Consider the following 15,143-nt stretch of genomic DNA (forward strand, 5'->3'; position numbering starts at 1 on the left):
CGACTCAAAAAATATGGTATAATACCCTAATATAGAACTTTATTACCATCCTCAGGGCATTCTGGTGCCATAAGAGGGTTTGCTCTTAATATTCGTCTGTTTTGCTTGCTCTCTCGCTCTCTCACTCTCTCTCTCTCTGCTCTCTCTCCTCTCTCTCTCTCTCTCTCTCCTCTCTCTCTCTCTCCTCTCTCACCCTCCTGACAGAGAAATCATGCAGCCCTGCATTTTTTCCACTAGCTAATCCCTTTGTCCTGTTTAACGGGGTTGGTATCTGCCATTGATTTCACAGTTGACGTATTTTCATCTATCGATGTCATGGATTAACATTAAACATACTGAGCGTATTCAACAGACAAAGAATGTAATTATCTTTAATCACCTCACTATTACCTTCTTTTTAACAGTAATGTGTATTGTTAAATATACCTTCATATCATATAAGGCAAATACAAATATCCACTTGCATGGACTTTGCACCTTTTGACGCACACACTGACAATTCTTTTCACACATGCACACACGCCCTCTCCACATTTATGTCATCTGACTAATCCCATTTCCCCTTTACTTGAAAAACAAACTCTCCTTTATGACCTTTACGTTGTTTTATAATAAGCGGTGTGACGTCCAAGCCGTTATCAATTATTCCATCCATGCACGCTGTTGTTTAACCCTTCCTGCTTCTGCTCCAGCAGGGACGAGAGGCTGCATGATGGCCAACTAGCAACACTACAGACCTTTGGCCTTCTTTATTCCACCTTCGCTCTAGTAGTAACATGAAGTTGGACCAGCTCAGGGTTGGAGACTGGAACGACTGAATGCATTTGTTTATTGTTCCATATTGGCAGGGCAGTGTTGGGTGAGAGATGGAGATCCATTGTGTCGTATATCTCCCTGCTTCGTCATGAATACTAGCTTTCAGAGGCAAGAGAGACTGAGGCAAAAGGCAACGCATTCACAATAGCTTTAAGTTTTATGGCGTTCCTGTCGGCGGCAGTAGATTCTTGGCATGAGTCCAAATGCAACATACACACAGCTGCACAACTTGCTTTCTCCAGCTCTCTCCTTCACACACACACACACACAAACACACACACACACACACACACACACACACAACACACACACACACACCACACACACACACACACTCTTGTCTCAGTCGCAAGCACACGTCTTTTTCCACAGCCTTCTAACCCCACCATTCATTCCTTCCCTGCATCCATTTCCAGCAAACTCCACTCGGCTTGCACTAAGCTTTCTTTTGTGCAGTTTTTTCGGCAACAATGATGTTTGTTTTCCGAGGGTAGAGCAGAGAGATGCTGCCTGGCAGCCTCCCTGCCTGGGTCGCCTGTGTCTCCTGCATGTCACCCTCTGTGCGTCTGCAGTGACGTCTGAAGGGCATTATCTGCCAAAGGCCTCTGTTTGTTTTGGGCTGCTCTGGGCTTGATAATGGCCCATTACTGAGGAACTAGAGTCTCATAGGCACCTCCGTGAAAACTGCAGAGACCTTGCTGCTAATCTGGATGACACCCAGCTGTCGGTTAAAAAACACTTGGCTACTGTTGGGGTAGTTTTTAGCTGAAATCTGCTCCACTGTAGCCAGAAACAACACAGACCTGTTGGCTATTTTTAGTGCATACTCTAGCTGCTAATGATATAACTGAGGCGCTGGCTGCCCTTTGTGTCTGTTTTTGTGTTGCTCCTCTGTTTGACATGCTGTGCGTAAAGCCAGTTGTGTCTTAATACTTATTGAGCGTCACCAAGTATTCAAACCTTTACATAATTGGCTCATTACCCCCGGACCTTCCTGTTGAAGGAATGCAAGGAGCTCAGTTGACAGTTACACCAATGGAAAGGAGAAATGTATTCCAGTAATTGTTGTCTCCCTTTGTTTTCAGTTTTAATCTTTCTTTGTGCTTCTATCAGTTTCTCCTGTTCTCTCTTGTAATGTCTCTTGCATTGTTGTCTCTGCAAGTGTGAATTAGTCCCTTGTGGTGTAGTGCATTTTTAGCACATGTCTTCACTGTACTATTAATTGGACTGTTGATATAAAAAATCCTGAATTCCCATCCCAAAACTGGCTCTGCTGGTAATAGTTAGCTCATGATTGAATGCATTGTTAAGTTTGGGTGTATACACAAATTATGAAAATTGTTATGCACAAGGTCACCAGCTTGGACTTTAATGGGAAACATTAAAGGTCATACCTGGTCAGTGCCTAAAACACAGCCTGCGTAGTGCTTGCATGAATTACTACACTAATCTGTCAATGTTGTTTTGAAGAAAGGGAGGGTAGATGTATCTTTTTAATATTAAGTTGGGCACCTCACATGTATTTTATATATAAGGTCACCATTGCCGTCCCCTCCCTCTGGACTCTCTCCCGTCACCTCAGAGACATCCTCCATCACTCGCCTATTTTAAATACTTCACTTAAAACTCATCTATTTAAATCTGCTTTTAACTTGTGATGCTAGTTCAGTATGTTTTTGGTTTGTTTATGATGTTTATGTCATCTCTCTTGTTTATATTGTTGTTGCTTCTATTGTTTGTTTTTACCATGTAAAGTGCCTTGAGTACCTTGTAAAGCGCTATACAAATTAAATGTATTGTTGTTATTAAAATGATGAATCGGGTACCAGCAATTATGCAAGGTCATGCACCGATACCACATTATCATCATGTCATTTATCAGATAATTTACATGACACAGGAACAACAAGTGTCACTTGTTACCCAATCCGTACATCCTGACCAATCGGCATGTGCAACTCTCCACAGAGATGAGAAAGAAGCGAGATGGCTCACTCGTGAGCTACTTTCATCCTCATTCTTCCGTAAAAAAGATTGCTGCTTCCAAAAATTGGTGATGGACGTACCGAACATCAGAGCCATCTCACTTCTTTCTCATCCAGGAGAGTTGCATCTGCACGGTACCAATTGGACAGCTGTTGCAGGTATTCATTAGACCTTCACTTCGCTACACTACACTTACACCGCATTCCCCATAACATTAAAACCGCACTGCACCCACATTTAGGATTACACAACTGATAATTTGCCATCTCAACAATAGGCTAACAGGATGGCTGACAGTGCTGGCTTAAAACGTCCCACTAAGCAATTCAGTAGCCGTATTTCACCGCTCAACTGGTGAAGAGAGCGATAACATAGGTCAAGGACAGAATTTGGGCCGTAGTTTTGATGGTGTGAAAATACAGCCATTATTCCTCTGCAAAAGCAAGTGACCATCCATGTGTGTTCATCCATACATTTAAGTAATCATTATCTCATTATCTTGGGAGGAGGATAAAAGAACATAAATCAAGTTTTCTTTCTTTTTTTGTATGTGCAATAAATCTCTGTGGCACCATTACTTCCTAACTCTATAAAAGGCAACATTAGTCAAGTAGAGGAGTGTGTGAACGGTGCTCTGTGTGGAGTGGAGCCTAATTAGAGGTTGCCCGGATAGGGATTGTTTTCTTTCACTATGAGAATTCTCCCTTCTGCTTAATCCTTACATATTCGACCAGTGTTACCTGTCCCCTCTGTTATCACTGTTATCTGTAATTATGTCAGAGTCCCTGCCACACATGCTGCTCCCCTTCAGTAACAGCCACTGCATGTGCAGTCAGTCTTGTTCACACAATCTTGTTCTCGGTATCATCGTGTTTAAGAACACTGATTAGCTTGCCGACTTGGCTTGCTATCTCATGGATGTGCTAACCTCATCTAACTTGACATGCAGTTGCTTTAAAAAAAAAAGTTTTTATAAATATTGCTTATGAATTGAGTTCATAAAAAAAGTAGGTGAACGTGCAATTCCTGCAGCATAACTTGTCAGCCATTTAGTCTGTGCTTTAAACAAGGTATCATTCATAGTTTATTTGGACAGGAATCAGCCTCAAGTAATTGCGCATGAATTTAGGTTTCAGAAGCCCTACAGAAAGGAGTCCAGTCTAGTCTTCTGTCTAGACACTGTGTGACTTTGTTACAGTATGCTAGATTGTTTTTATCCTGTCAAGCCACAGAACTGACAGGATTGTGCAGTTTGCCAGATTCTGAGAACCTACTGTATGAGGCTTCTAAGTTTTACTGAAACGTTTTCATGGAACTACAGAAAAAACACACAGTTGTGTTACTTGTAGTGCCACATGTTTAATCTAGACATCTTTCCATTAGCCTTTGCACAGTTCTGGAGCTTTTCCTGGAAACCTCTGCTTACACAGGAATAATGACTACCCTTCAGCCAATCATAGTGGAGCAGTCTTGCAGACCAGCAGAGAGGTCACTGGATTTCCCAGTATTCTCTTTGTACTTTGAGTGCAGCCAGTGGCCTGGGTGGGGTCCTGTCAACTTCACTTATCTCAGCGGCCATACCTACAGCTCTCGGGTGGTGCTGCTACTCTGTCATGTCATAGTTCCCCTTAAATCACAAGATCTAGTTTTCTGCTTCTCTCAGCTGGATGTACTTCACTGTGGGCTGCGCTTCCATTCAGCTGATACATTGCTTTTTCTAACCTTACTGTAAAAAAAGGACTGCAATTAATATATCTTCTCCATTATTAATCAATATGTGGATTCTTTTTAATGAATCGATTAGTCATCTAGTCTTTGTAAATGGTGGGAAATGCCCATCATGAGTTAAGATATTTAGTTTACAGTGAGAGAAAAGCAGCAAATCCTCACGAAGCTGCAGCCAGCCAATATTTGGCATTTTTGCTTGATTCAACTTAATCATTCATCAAGTTTTGTTGCCATTCATTTTCTGTTGACTAATTGATTAAACAATTAGTTGTTTCAGCTCCACCTAAAACTGCACATGACTGGAAATTCCATTATGCCAAGTGTCCTCCTGTCGCTATGGTTTCTGTTCTATCATGGTGAACTAAATCATTGTGATATTTTGAGTGTCGGCCGGCAAAGAAACCAGGACAGTCGCTGTCCTTCTTACTCCAAATCTTTTTTGGTGGGAAAGTCGTGATGTCACTCTGATGGGTCTTCTCACACTGGGAACAAGAGCCCACAGCATCTCCTCCCAGCCTCACCCTTTCTCTTTCACAGACCAACACACTCAGCAGACGGAGTCTCTCCCACTGGCTCATAAACACAATCCCACTTTACTCAGCAGCAGGACTGATGACTTAGGAGTATTATTGAGTTTGATAAGCACGGTAACCAAGTGAGAACAGGCCAGTGTTTATGGTAAAGCAGGAGGGAACTGCACCGTAGCACTGATATGATCTGCGCAGCAACGGACTCTAGTGTGAGGTCATGTTTTAGATGTAGCGAGAGATGGTTTTTCATTCAGCTGGAAAAGTGCTGACTGGCGGCAGAGTATGAGAAGGCTACTTTTAGCTTGCAGACTGGGAAAGTCCTGCTTGCAGAGAGTGAGTGCAAGGAACGGTATACATGAGAGAAATGACTGTGTGTGTGTGTGTGTGTGTGTGTGTGTGTGTGTGTGTGTGTGGGGGGGGCACAAGGGAGAAAAACCAATCAACTGGCTTGTGGCTGGAGACAATTCTTTGAACTCTCTTTTGTTCAAAGCAGCAGACATCTGTCGCCTTTCCACAATTCACTGTTCTAAACTTCTCAGCTGGTACATAAAGTCAGACAGACGCCAGGCAGGAGGGATTTCAGGGAGTTTTAACATGATCGTCATAAATGTTACTAGCAGTAAAATGTTGATTTGGATTTCAGCAGATAGCAAAGTAATGTGCTTGTGCACAACCTGTTATGTCTGCAGTAAATCAAAGAGGACCAGCCTTGTTTCAGTAACTATTGTTTTCAGCCATGCTAGCAGCTTTGTGAGGCTGTACTTGGGAACAACGATAATGCTTTGAGCTAACATGCTCATAATGATTATGCTAACATGCTGATGTACAGAAAGTATTACGTTGAACACGTTTGCAGCCGGCAGGCGCATGCAGGTTCCCATGATGTGTGATTGTTAAGTATATCCTCCCTGCAACATAATTCTAGCCTCAGTCTACATAGGTTCTACCCCAGACCTTTCCAAATTATTCAAGTTAATGAAGCTGGCAGCAAAATACTCTCCAATGTCTACTATAATTTTCCTCTTAAAACTGAACTATGGGTGCTGACTTGAGCTGTGTTTTTACAATCTTACAAGCCACAAAAGAGCAAGCTAGAAAATGACAGACTTGTTATTTTTGGGTCAACTAAATGGAATGCTTTTCATGTGATCTTTGCCCACCTCTCATCACCTAATGTCGAGCCTTAAGTGCAGCCGACAATACTTGAGCCCAAAGCAGTTTATTTCCAGTGGTGTTACTTTATTACAAAAGCCTCTCCCATCTGAAAAGCTCCAGATACTCAGAAAGGACCACACATACTGTACAGTTGACAGGACTGACTCTTCTTTTAGCCTTTTAATGGGAGTCGTTTGAATTAGTCAGCAGCAAATTTAAGAGTTTTCTTTGAGTCTGAGCGGCAGGGTAGTAGCAGTGACACACACACACACACACACACACACACACACACACACACACTTTTTCATCTCTGAGTGTTAATACCAGCGAGTCATAATGGCTCCCTGTTCTTAGCGCTTTGAACACTGTGCTAATGAATCGCATGTGTGCGACTGGATTTGTGTGTGCAAGGTAGAGCGGAGCAGGGGGGCTGTGCTGATGTGTGTGTGTGTGTGTGTGTGTGTGTGTGTGTGTGTGTGTGTGTGTGTGTGTGTGTGTGTGTTGTGAAAGGGGTGGTCTTTTTCTGATCCTCGGAGGTAACGTTTTTTTGCAATGCTCCTATATGTGCACGATGGTGTTTAATGCCACACACTCAAACACACGGTGCCCTCCCATAGAGTTTCAGTCAGACCAGTGCTGCTGGTAGTAGCTGGCATCACATCACAGGGGCTGCACAGTTTGACTGAGGTGACTCAGGCAGGATGGTTTGCCTGCAGGAATAACTTCTGACTGCTGGTGGGATTTAAGTGCCTCTTCCTGATTTAGCTGCCTCCTCCTTCTACTCCACATGCTAGTTGAGCTAATACAGTCATTTGGCGCCAGCAGACTATTAATTCTGTCTTTAATTTAATCCTTAATTTTAACTGTGGAGGTTTCTTCTTTTTTTTCGTTTACTTTATCACGTGACCGATGGAGAAACAGAAAGCTCCTTTTCAGCCTTGCTGTCTTGCTGATCTGTTCTGTCACAGGTCATTAGTAAAGAAGCGCAAACAGCTCTTGATGAATTACTGCAATTATCTAAAGCAAATTTAAAAAAAGCAGTATAGCTTGTAATCAATCTGCCTCTATTTAGTCTGAACAAAGCTTGCAGGTCTCCCAGTTGGTCATAGAAGAGCATCCATCGTATCACATGCCTTGAATGCTGAAAGCCTTTCGCTGGGCAGAGGTCTGGAGCTGCTCACGGCTATTAGATGAGGGTCCGCTCTGGTTATATTTGCAGTTCTGTCCTCTATGTTCAAGAAGGAATCAGTGTTACCACTGTCAGCTGAGCTGTATTTAACATTCTTAACATCGATATAGCAGCAAACAGCTATTTGCTTGGTTAAGATATGCTGGAATAATGTGTGCCTGAGCAGAGGACTGTGTGCGTTGTTATCCATGCAAGCTTGTTGCACCGGTGAGCTCATGGCTGCTGCTCTGCAGCTGATGATGCCATCGTGGAAGCGTAGTTCCCTCTCAGGTAAACACTCTTTGCTCGCTGTTGTTATCACTGTTAGCAGTCAACCGCCAGATCGCTGTTGTAATGTTGAGAGCCATTGACAGGCAATCAAAATAATCCCAATCCCGTATCTTGCACCTTTTTCAATTCAAGTTATTTGCTTTTAGGTTTCTGCAGGGATGGTTTACAGGAAGGCGTTCTCCAAGAGTAGTATTCACTACAGCCCTGTCGTGTGAAGACTGTTTACATTTCTCATTGTATCTCTTTAGTCATCATTTTATTTGACCAGCTGCTTCACTACGGTGTTTGCATATTGCACAATTTATAAACAAAGCAATCTGTTTTGCTTGGTAGTGCCAGGAAATCTGAGTTCTTACCTGGCAGCAGTAAGTTGCTGCTCAGAAAAGCGTTTGAAGAGGTGTACAAAGAAGTTGGTGACTAACCTGTTCTCCACTTAAAGGACTGCCTCAAATGATTTGTTGTACAGATTTCAGTCAACCAAGAATGTCGTTGAATTGATTATTGTTACAAATGACTGGCCGTTCACAAAAATGATCACTCACCATCAGAAATTCATCTTCTGACTCTGAAACACAAACCCTGTAGACTTTGTGGTGGGTGTAAAAAGTGAAAAATGTTGCTTCATCACGGAGCTGTGATCAGCCTGGATTCACAGTGTCTACAGCGACGTATTAAAATCCTCCTGCAGTGTAATGAATATAGTCATTTTCTAGTACTGCGTCATTAAAAACCTGGTGTTTTTCAGAGAATCAAACATATGGCACTCAATTCCATCTCGTTTCCTCCAGACTATAGAAATAAATATAAATATAAAAGGAGCCTTTCTACCCCCCACCCCCCCTCCTTCACCTGCGGTGCCTTGCCTTTATGACTAAGCTGAGAATGTTTCCTAAGGTGCATTGTTCACTTTGCATTGTACAGCATGCCCCTTTCATGTCTCACTTTCATGTTATCAATAGCATTTTAGCTCTTTGAGTCATCTCTGGCTGTGTTTCCTTTGCAGTGATTACTTATCTTTAGTCTTTAGATGGAAATACAACACTTTAATCAGGAAAGGAGACCCCCAAGCACAAGTCAGAAGACTTCCCTTCCTATTTCTGTTTTTTCTTCTTCTTATTGTTCCTCCCTCCCTCAAAGCTGCAGCACAGAGGCTGTCTGGAGGGACTACATCCTGCAGAGTAAACGGGGTGCAGACAGGGTCAAACATAACAAGTCAAATGTTATGGTTTGTTTGCTTAAAAGTTGACTACAAAAAGTGAATGCTCGTTACTCTCAACCGTTGCAACTGCATTTATCCTGCTATTATCTTTTGTATTTACAGTTACTGTGACCGCGGTCTGATACCAAACACTATCCACTTAAAACATTAAGTAAAATATTGGCATTAAACATTTTTTTAATTCCAGCAGATACAATTGCAGATATACAATATGCAGATGAAACACAATTTTTCACAATAAACATCTGACAAACTGTACATGAAGATTTCTGTTCCCTACTGAGAAAAGTGTGTCGTGTCACAAGGAGGCACATGTGTGTTGCAAAAACTTTAAAAGGAAATGCGTGCGTGTTTTTATGAGAAACGCAGACAAATGGCAATAAAAGGAAGTAAGAGTGCAGGGGGGAGACATGGAGCCAGAGCTCCTCCGTGGACTGCAGAATGTGCCGGGGCTTGTTCACATTCAGTCTGTAAATGATTAGCAGGAAGTGGAATCACAACCCAGACCCACTGGGGCACTCCCTGCTTTACTCTCAGACGTAACTTTGACACCCTGAAATCTTTACATTGCTGTAGCTTTTTTTTTGGATATAGATATGCCGTCCGAAATTCAGTCATTGTAGTTCAGTATCTATCCGCAGAGCTCATATTTTACTGGAACAAAGTGACATTATTGGGCTACGTCTGGCAGCAGGGGTAGAGACTCTTAAAACCAACCACTGGAGTTTTCCACTACATGTATAACAACCACAGACTGTATACATTAAGGATGTAGTCTCCGTCACATCAACCAAAGGTTTCTGAACTGTTGTGAAGCTCAAAGCCGGTGGCTCCGGCCTCCGCCATCTTGACAGTGACAATACAGCCTAACTCTAAAGATGGGCAAAAAGGAGGATGGTTAGTGGAGACAGTTAGCAGATAGCAACCTGAGACAGCACTCACCTGTCACTCAAAAAGGCCACGCCCTCAATTGATACAGTTAGTCAGTTAAATACAAATTCACCCCCCCTACAGTTGAAATGGGAAAACAAACGGAGAGACCAAAACCAGTATTGCACCCGGCTGTAAACATGTTTATTTCCTCTGCAAAGTTGGACATTTTAACATCATGCTCTATGGGGATTGACTCGCTTTTGGAGCCAGCCTCAAGTGGCCATTTGAGAAACTGCAGTTTTTGGCACATCCATTTGGCTTCATTTCACAGCACGAGACTTCGTGACGAAACAAAAAAGATGTTGCTAATGTACGAGCTAAAGTGTCGTTCTGTTCAATGTTAATCAAGCTTGTTTTGTTGTTGTCCTTCATTACAGTGTGTATTGCCCAGGATGTCTTCGAAGGCTCACAGTTCCAATAACATCGCCCATGCGCGACGAACGGTGCAGCAGCTGAGAATAGAGGCGAGCATTGAGAGGATAAAGGTACAGTGCAACAATAAATCAATTCATGCATCTAAACTTTCATCTCTGCTCCAGTATTTTTTGGTTTAATTTCAGCCAATTACTACATCCCTACTACTTACCGTATATATTACAAAGATATCAACTTCTTTTAAATTTCACTTTTTGTTGTTAAATTCACTTCTTTCTTTTTTTAAGAAACTAAAAAATATTGCTTCTACAGAATAACACATCATTGAAAAAAATATAAGGATGTTTTTAAGAGAATGAACAATGTAGCAAATGTCTTCCATTGTTTCTGTAGGTATCCAAGGCCTCTGCAGACCTTATGAATTACTGCAGCGAACATGCCAGAAACGACCCTCTCCTTATGGGCATTCCCACCTCAGACAATCCCTTCAAGGACAAAAAACCCTGCACTATATTGTAGTAGATGCCAATTAGCCTTCATGTGTTTATTTTGTTGCTTATTAATGTTGCTGTGTTCTTTTGGTTGGGAGGAGTAAGGGTTGGACTGTGATCGTATCATTACCATATGTTCCACTGTTCTGTTAGCAAGTCAACCAGGAATTTCCTCAAAAACAGCAGTTCATAATGAAAAAAGGAAGCCCCACTAATGCCACTGTTCAGTTTGAGCTCTGACCACTAACTCTAAGAATTTGGCTGCATGAGTTGCAAATGCATCAGGTACAGAACGTTGTATTCTTCTCCTCAGTGATGGCTTTGGGCCTTCCTCCTGTATGTACTGCCATTGGGCAGTGTCTGATCTTGTCTCTTGGGTTTGCCTTTAGTGAAGAGATTCATACAGCCAAAGTTTCCTTTCAGTCTTTTTAAAAGCATATTACCTTTACAATGGATAGGAATGTCTCTTATCATGTAGCTTTCAGACTTCCCACAAGTATTTTACAGATGTTATGCAGTTTCCATCACAGAATTCAGTGGTCAGGGTTTACATTGCCAATACCCAAATGTTACCATGATGTATCATTGATTGGGGACAGTATTGTCAATAAATCTGGTGTGAAATTCAGACACTTAAAAGTATTTACCAACCCAGCTCCGACTGGTACACGACAATCTACATACTTTTTATCCATTGTTTTCCTGTCTGGTATTTACAGTATGATTACCACCAGTGTTGTCTATAGTTGATTTAAGGATTTAAATTCCATATAAACATCTTTAATCCAATGTCATCTATGCTCAGATTGAAGCCATTAGTATAATATGATCCCGGTGCTGTGATGCTTTTGTCAGCTGTGCATGTAAAATACAGAGTGACTGCAGCAAACATGAAAATGCTTTATCACATTAATGCAGTTCAGAGATCTAATTATTTTTAATTTTAGGTGTCAGCTGACATTGTGTGCAGGGCAACACTGTGTAATAAAGACCCTGGGACCAAGCCAAACCAATGATACTACGTTTAACAACATCTAGATATGCATCTGAATTAAACTATTTGTAGCCATTGCTTCTGGAAAATGTCTGTGGTACGATATTTTTAGGACACTGATGACTTGAAGCATGTCAGCAAGTGTTGCACAATACTATGAGCCATGCTCACTGGCTCATTACAAGTGTCTTAGTTATGGAAATGTGCATATCATTGTCTTAAAGTGTTTTGTGCATTGATGAGGAAACCACTCTCCCAAGACTGCTCTCAACTTTTTCACGTTTTTTAATTTCAACTAAACATCTGTGTCAGTGGGGGTCTTTAATCGTCACTCTAACATGTCCTTCATGTTGTGATTCTTTGGGGGAACGTATCTGCTATGGTAAATGTAACAAAAAACAGAATAAATAGCATAAAGTAAGAATTTCTCGCACTCTAAAGCCTTACTTATGTTTGCCTTGTATCATGATGCTCACTCTAACTGGGAGTTTCTTGAAGAAAAGGAAAAAGAGTTTCTATCAAATGTTTTTATCTGTGTGATGAAAGTGATTTGTAACGATATTGTGCCATTCGTTTCTGTCTACATGTTACAAGCAAAACAAAAAAGTAAACTGTGTTTCACTTAACTGGTGCTCCGCGTTTCAGCAGCTTGGTATTGTTGCCCTCTCCAAAGGGTACTTTCAGGTCTTCAAATCAACAAGATCTTGTGTTATTATCCAGTTCTATTTTAAATGATTGTCTCTAACAGTCAGTTTTCTTACTTGCAATAAATCATTCTGTACGTAAGTTCAGCTTCCTACTTCCATGTCACGATTTCTGTCAATTCAGCAACTCTGTAATAGCCTTATTGTTACATTGATAGCTTAATTTAACTATCAGAATCTACGTTTTGGTAAATGTCTTTATTAATATACCAACCTTTGTATGAAGACGTAACTAAGATTAATAAAGTGAAGCATTTCTAAAGTACAAAACTGTCATTATATCTTAATAAAGATGTGTTGTGCTGCACTTTCAGATGATTTGAACTCATGATGACCACTGATGTCTTGATATATATTTTTGCAACCCCAGATTTACAGTATTTAATGTAGAAACCTGAATTTTGTCTTTTTTACTGTTCAGATGGTGCCGGCCCAGAGGGATCAGCCCACAGTTTATCTGAGGTCGTTTCCTCTCATTAGTCGTTTATTTATATCTCACTCGGGATAGGAGAGAACGCCGGCCTCTTGCCATGGCTGTCAGAAACCAGAGAACACAAAAGGGCTAAATATAGAAAGTACCAAACCCTGATTTCCGCTCTTGGAGAGAAGGTCCCTATTTTGGGAAACTGTCTGCTCACCCAGAGAGTCTGTTTTCTTTCACAGTTGGTGGCCACTTGGGTCTCTCTGACCTTGTTTCTGGCCAGCTGTTGGATTAACTACTTTTTACATTTTCTCCTGCACACAATGGGAAGATCACACGGGAATCGTACTCATTGTCACTTATTGTAACAACAGCAGAAATACTGAATTGGACATGACAGCCCTCAAACTTAAACCTGACTCATGATGACAATTGCATTGCCACCTATTATTCATTGTTAAGGACTTTGCTTTCCTCTTGTTGGTTTCTCACAGATTGTGCTGTTTTCTTTGAACGATCAAATGTCACTGCAGGAAAAGCCAGGTGCATTCGCATTGTGGCGACAGAATAACACCTTCACTGATCGCCAAAGATATACACACAGTGGAATAAATCATGATGCATGCATTCAAGCGAGCTTTTTCTTCTTTCTTTTTTTAACAAAAAAGAGCTCCTTTTATGCACAAACATGATACAGACTGGATATTTTCTGTGAGCATGAATGGCCCTGAAGGCCTGAAGCATGCACACAGTCTCACAGTAATCCCGGTGTGTCAATGTGCAGCAATGTGAGAATCACAGGGGAGGCACATGGCCAGCGACGGGCAGGCTGGCTCACTGACCATGTGCCTCACTGCCTTGGCAGTTACAGTGTCAGTGTGTTGGAATGTGCTGATGAGGGGCAGAGGAAGGGGGGAGGTTGTGGGCTGACTGCAGTGGTACCTCTGTTCCTCTGGTCGGCTCAGCTGTGAATAGAGACACAAAACAGACGTTGGAGCCCATTTTAACTCAGTAACTGCCATTGCTGCCAACACTCCCATAGATTCCCAGTGTCCTATCTAATTTATATTATCCACCCATAACCGAAGGTATAAAGAATGTAGTCAATTCTAGTGCAACTTCCAGGTACTTGTACTTAACTTGAGTATTTGCCATGACTGCAACTTTATACTTTAACAGAGGAGGAACATTTTACTTCAATACATTTATTTTGTATATTTGTTGAAATGCTCTTAGATCCCGAAAAAAAAACATCAATAAATGAAATGCTCTGAGAAAAAAACAGCATGTGTAGCTGTCGCCAGCCTGTTGAGTCAATCTCACTCCTGTTTTACTTGATGTACTTGTTATACTTTACTTACATCTGCATTTACGTTTGCACTCTTACTTGGTTCCAAATATTTTCACATTGTAGTATTTCTACTTAATATTTAGTTTTTAATTGGGTTTTGGAACGTTTTTGATTGACGTTTTAAGACGGCATTCAAATCAACCTGGAATATCTACAATGTGTAACCAACACTAAAACATGCAGTTACAGGTTTGATGCATTTATTAGCGTCTTAGTAACGGAAATGTCTTGTTGAATATCAAAATTGTGATGCATAGTATAGCTTCAATTTGATGGTAGATTTTCCCTTTATTCTGCAATACTGCTATCTTAACCTACCTTTCCCCTCATGTGCTGTGAGCATTGCTTTCTGTATGCTCTTGATCTTTGGCATTCTATATGTTACTCCACTGACATGTTTGATAATATGTTACCTAGGTGCAACAATTCTAATTGCACGATGACTTTTATATAATTTATTTTAGAAACATAGATAATGCCTCATCTGAATTTGAAGCCACAATTCAGGACAGCCAGGAGGCACTAATGACGTTATGCAAAGCTCAACCTTTTTTAGGACTTCAATGGAAGGCCCATGTGACATATAAACACTTACATCAGACCCCTACGGCTCCTTAAAATAACCTTTTCCCTTCGATCACAACAATAGCACATTACATCAGTCAGCGTCACACCCTGCAGTCACACGCCAGACAACCTTTAACTCAGTGCCAACTGAAACCACAGGGAACAAGGAGCTTATTGGCCAGGGAAATGCTCTGAGTCAGGTACCAGTGATTAGCTGTTTCGAGAACTTTTTACATAAGATGAGCCTTTATTTAAACTACAGTCCATTCGTTATTCTTTACCATGAGACTTCATTAGGAATGCCGGTGTGTTACATGAGGGCATGCATGTTGACCGCATATAGTATACCTAATAAACCTGGTTATGTTTAAAATACTAGTAATAACTGAAGGGAAATAGACAGTTCAAGTGCAA

The 15,143-nt window shown here is 41.3% G+C and overlaps 1 protein-coding gene across 1 annotated transcript; it reads left to right on the forward strand.

Annotated features, from left to right (window-relative positions):
• Positions 1 to 10,218: 10,218 nt before the first annotated feature.
• Positions 10,219 to 12,653, forward strand: gng12a (guanine nucleotide binding protein (G protein), gamma 12a; the record flags this gene model as incomplete). The annotated part of the gene is made up of 2 exons (XM_079219368.1): positions 10,219 to 10,311; positions 10,595 to 12,653. 2 exons carry the CDS (start codon positions 10,219 to 10,221, stop codon positions 10,718 to 10,720), a joined length of 219 nt encoding a protein of 72 aa, XP_079075494.1. The 3' UTR covers positions 10,721 to 12,653.
• Between the last annotated feature and the right edge of the window lie 2,490 nt (positions 12,654 to 15,143).

Source organism: Taurulus bubalis (genome assembly GCF_910589615.1).
Source record: "Taurulus bubalis genome assembly, chromosome: 1".
NCBI classification, from domain to species: domain Eukaryota; kingdom Metazoa; phylum Chordata; class Actinopteri; order Perciformes; family Cottidae; genus Taurulus; species Taurulus bubalis.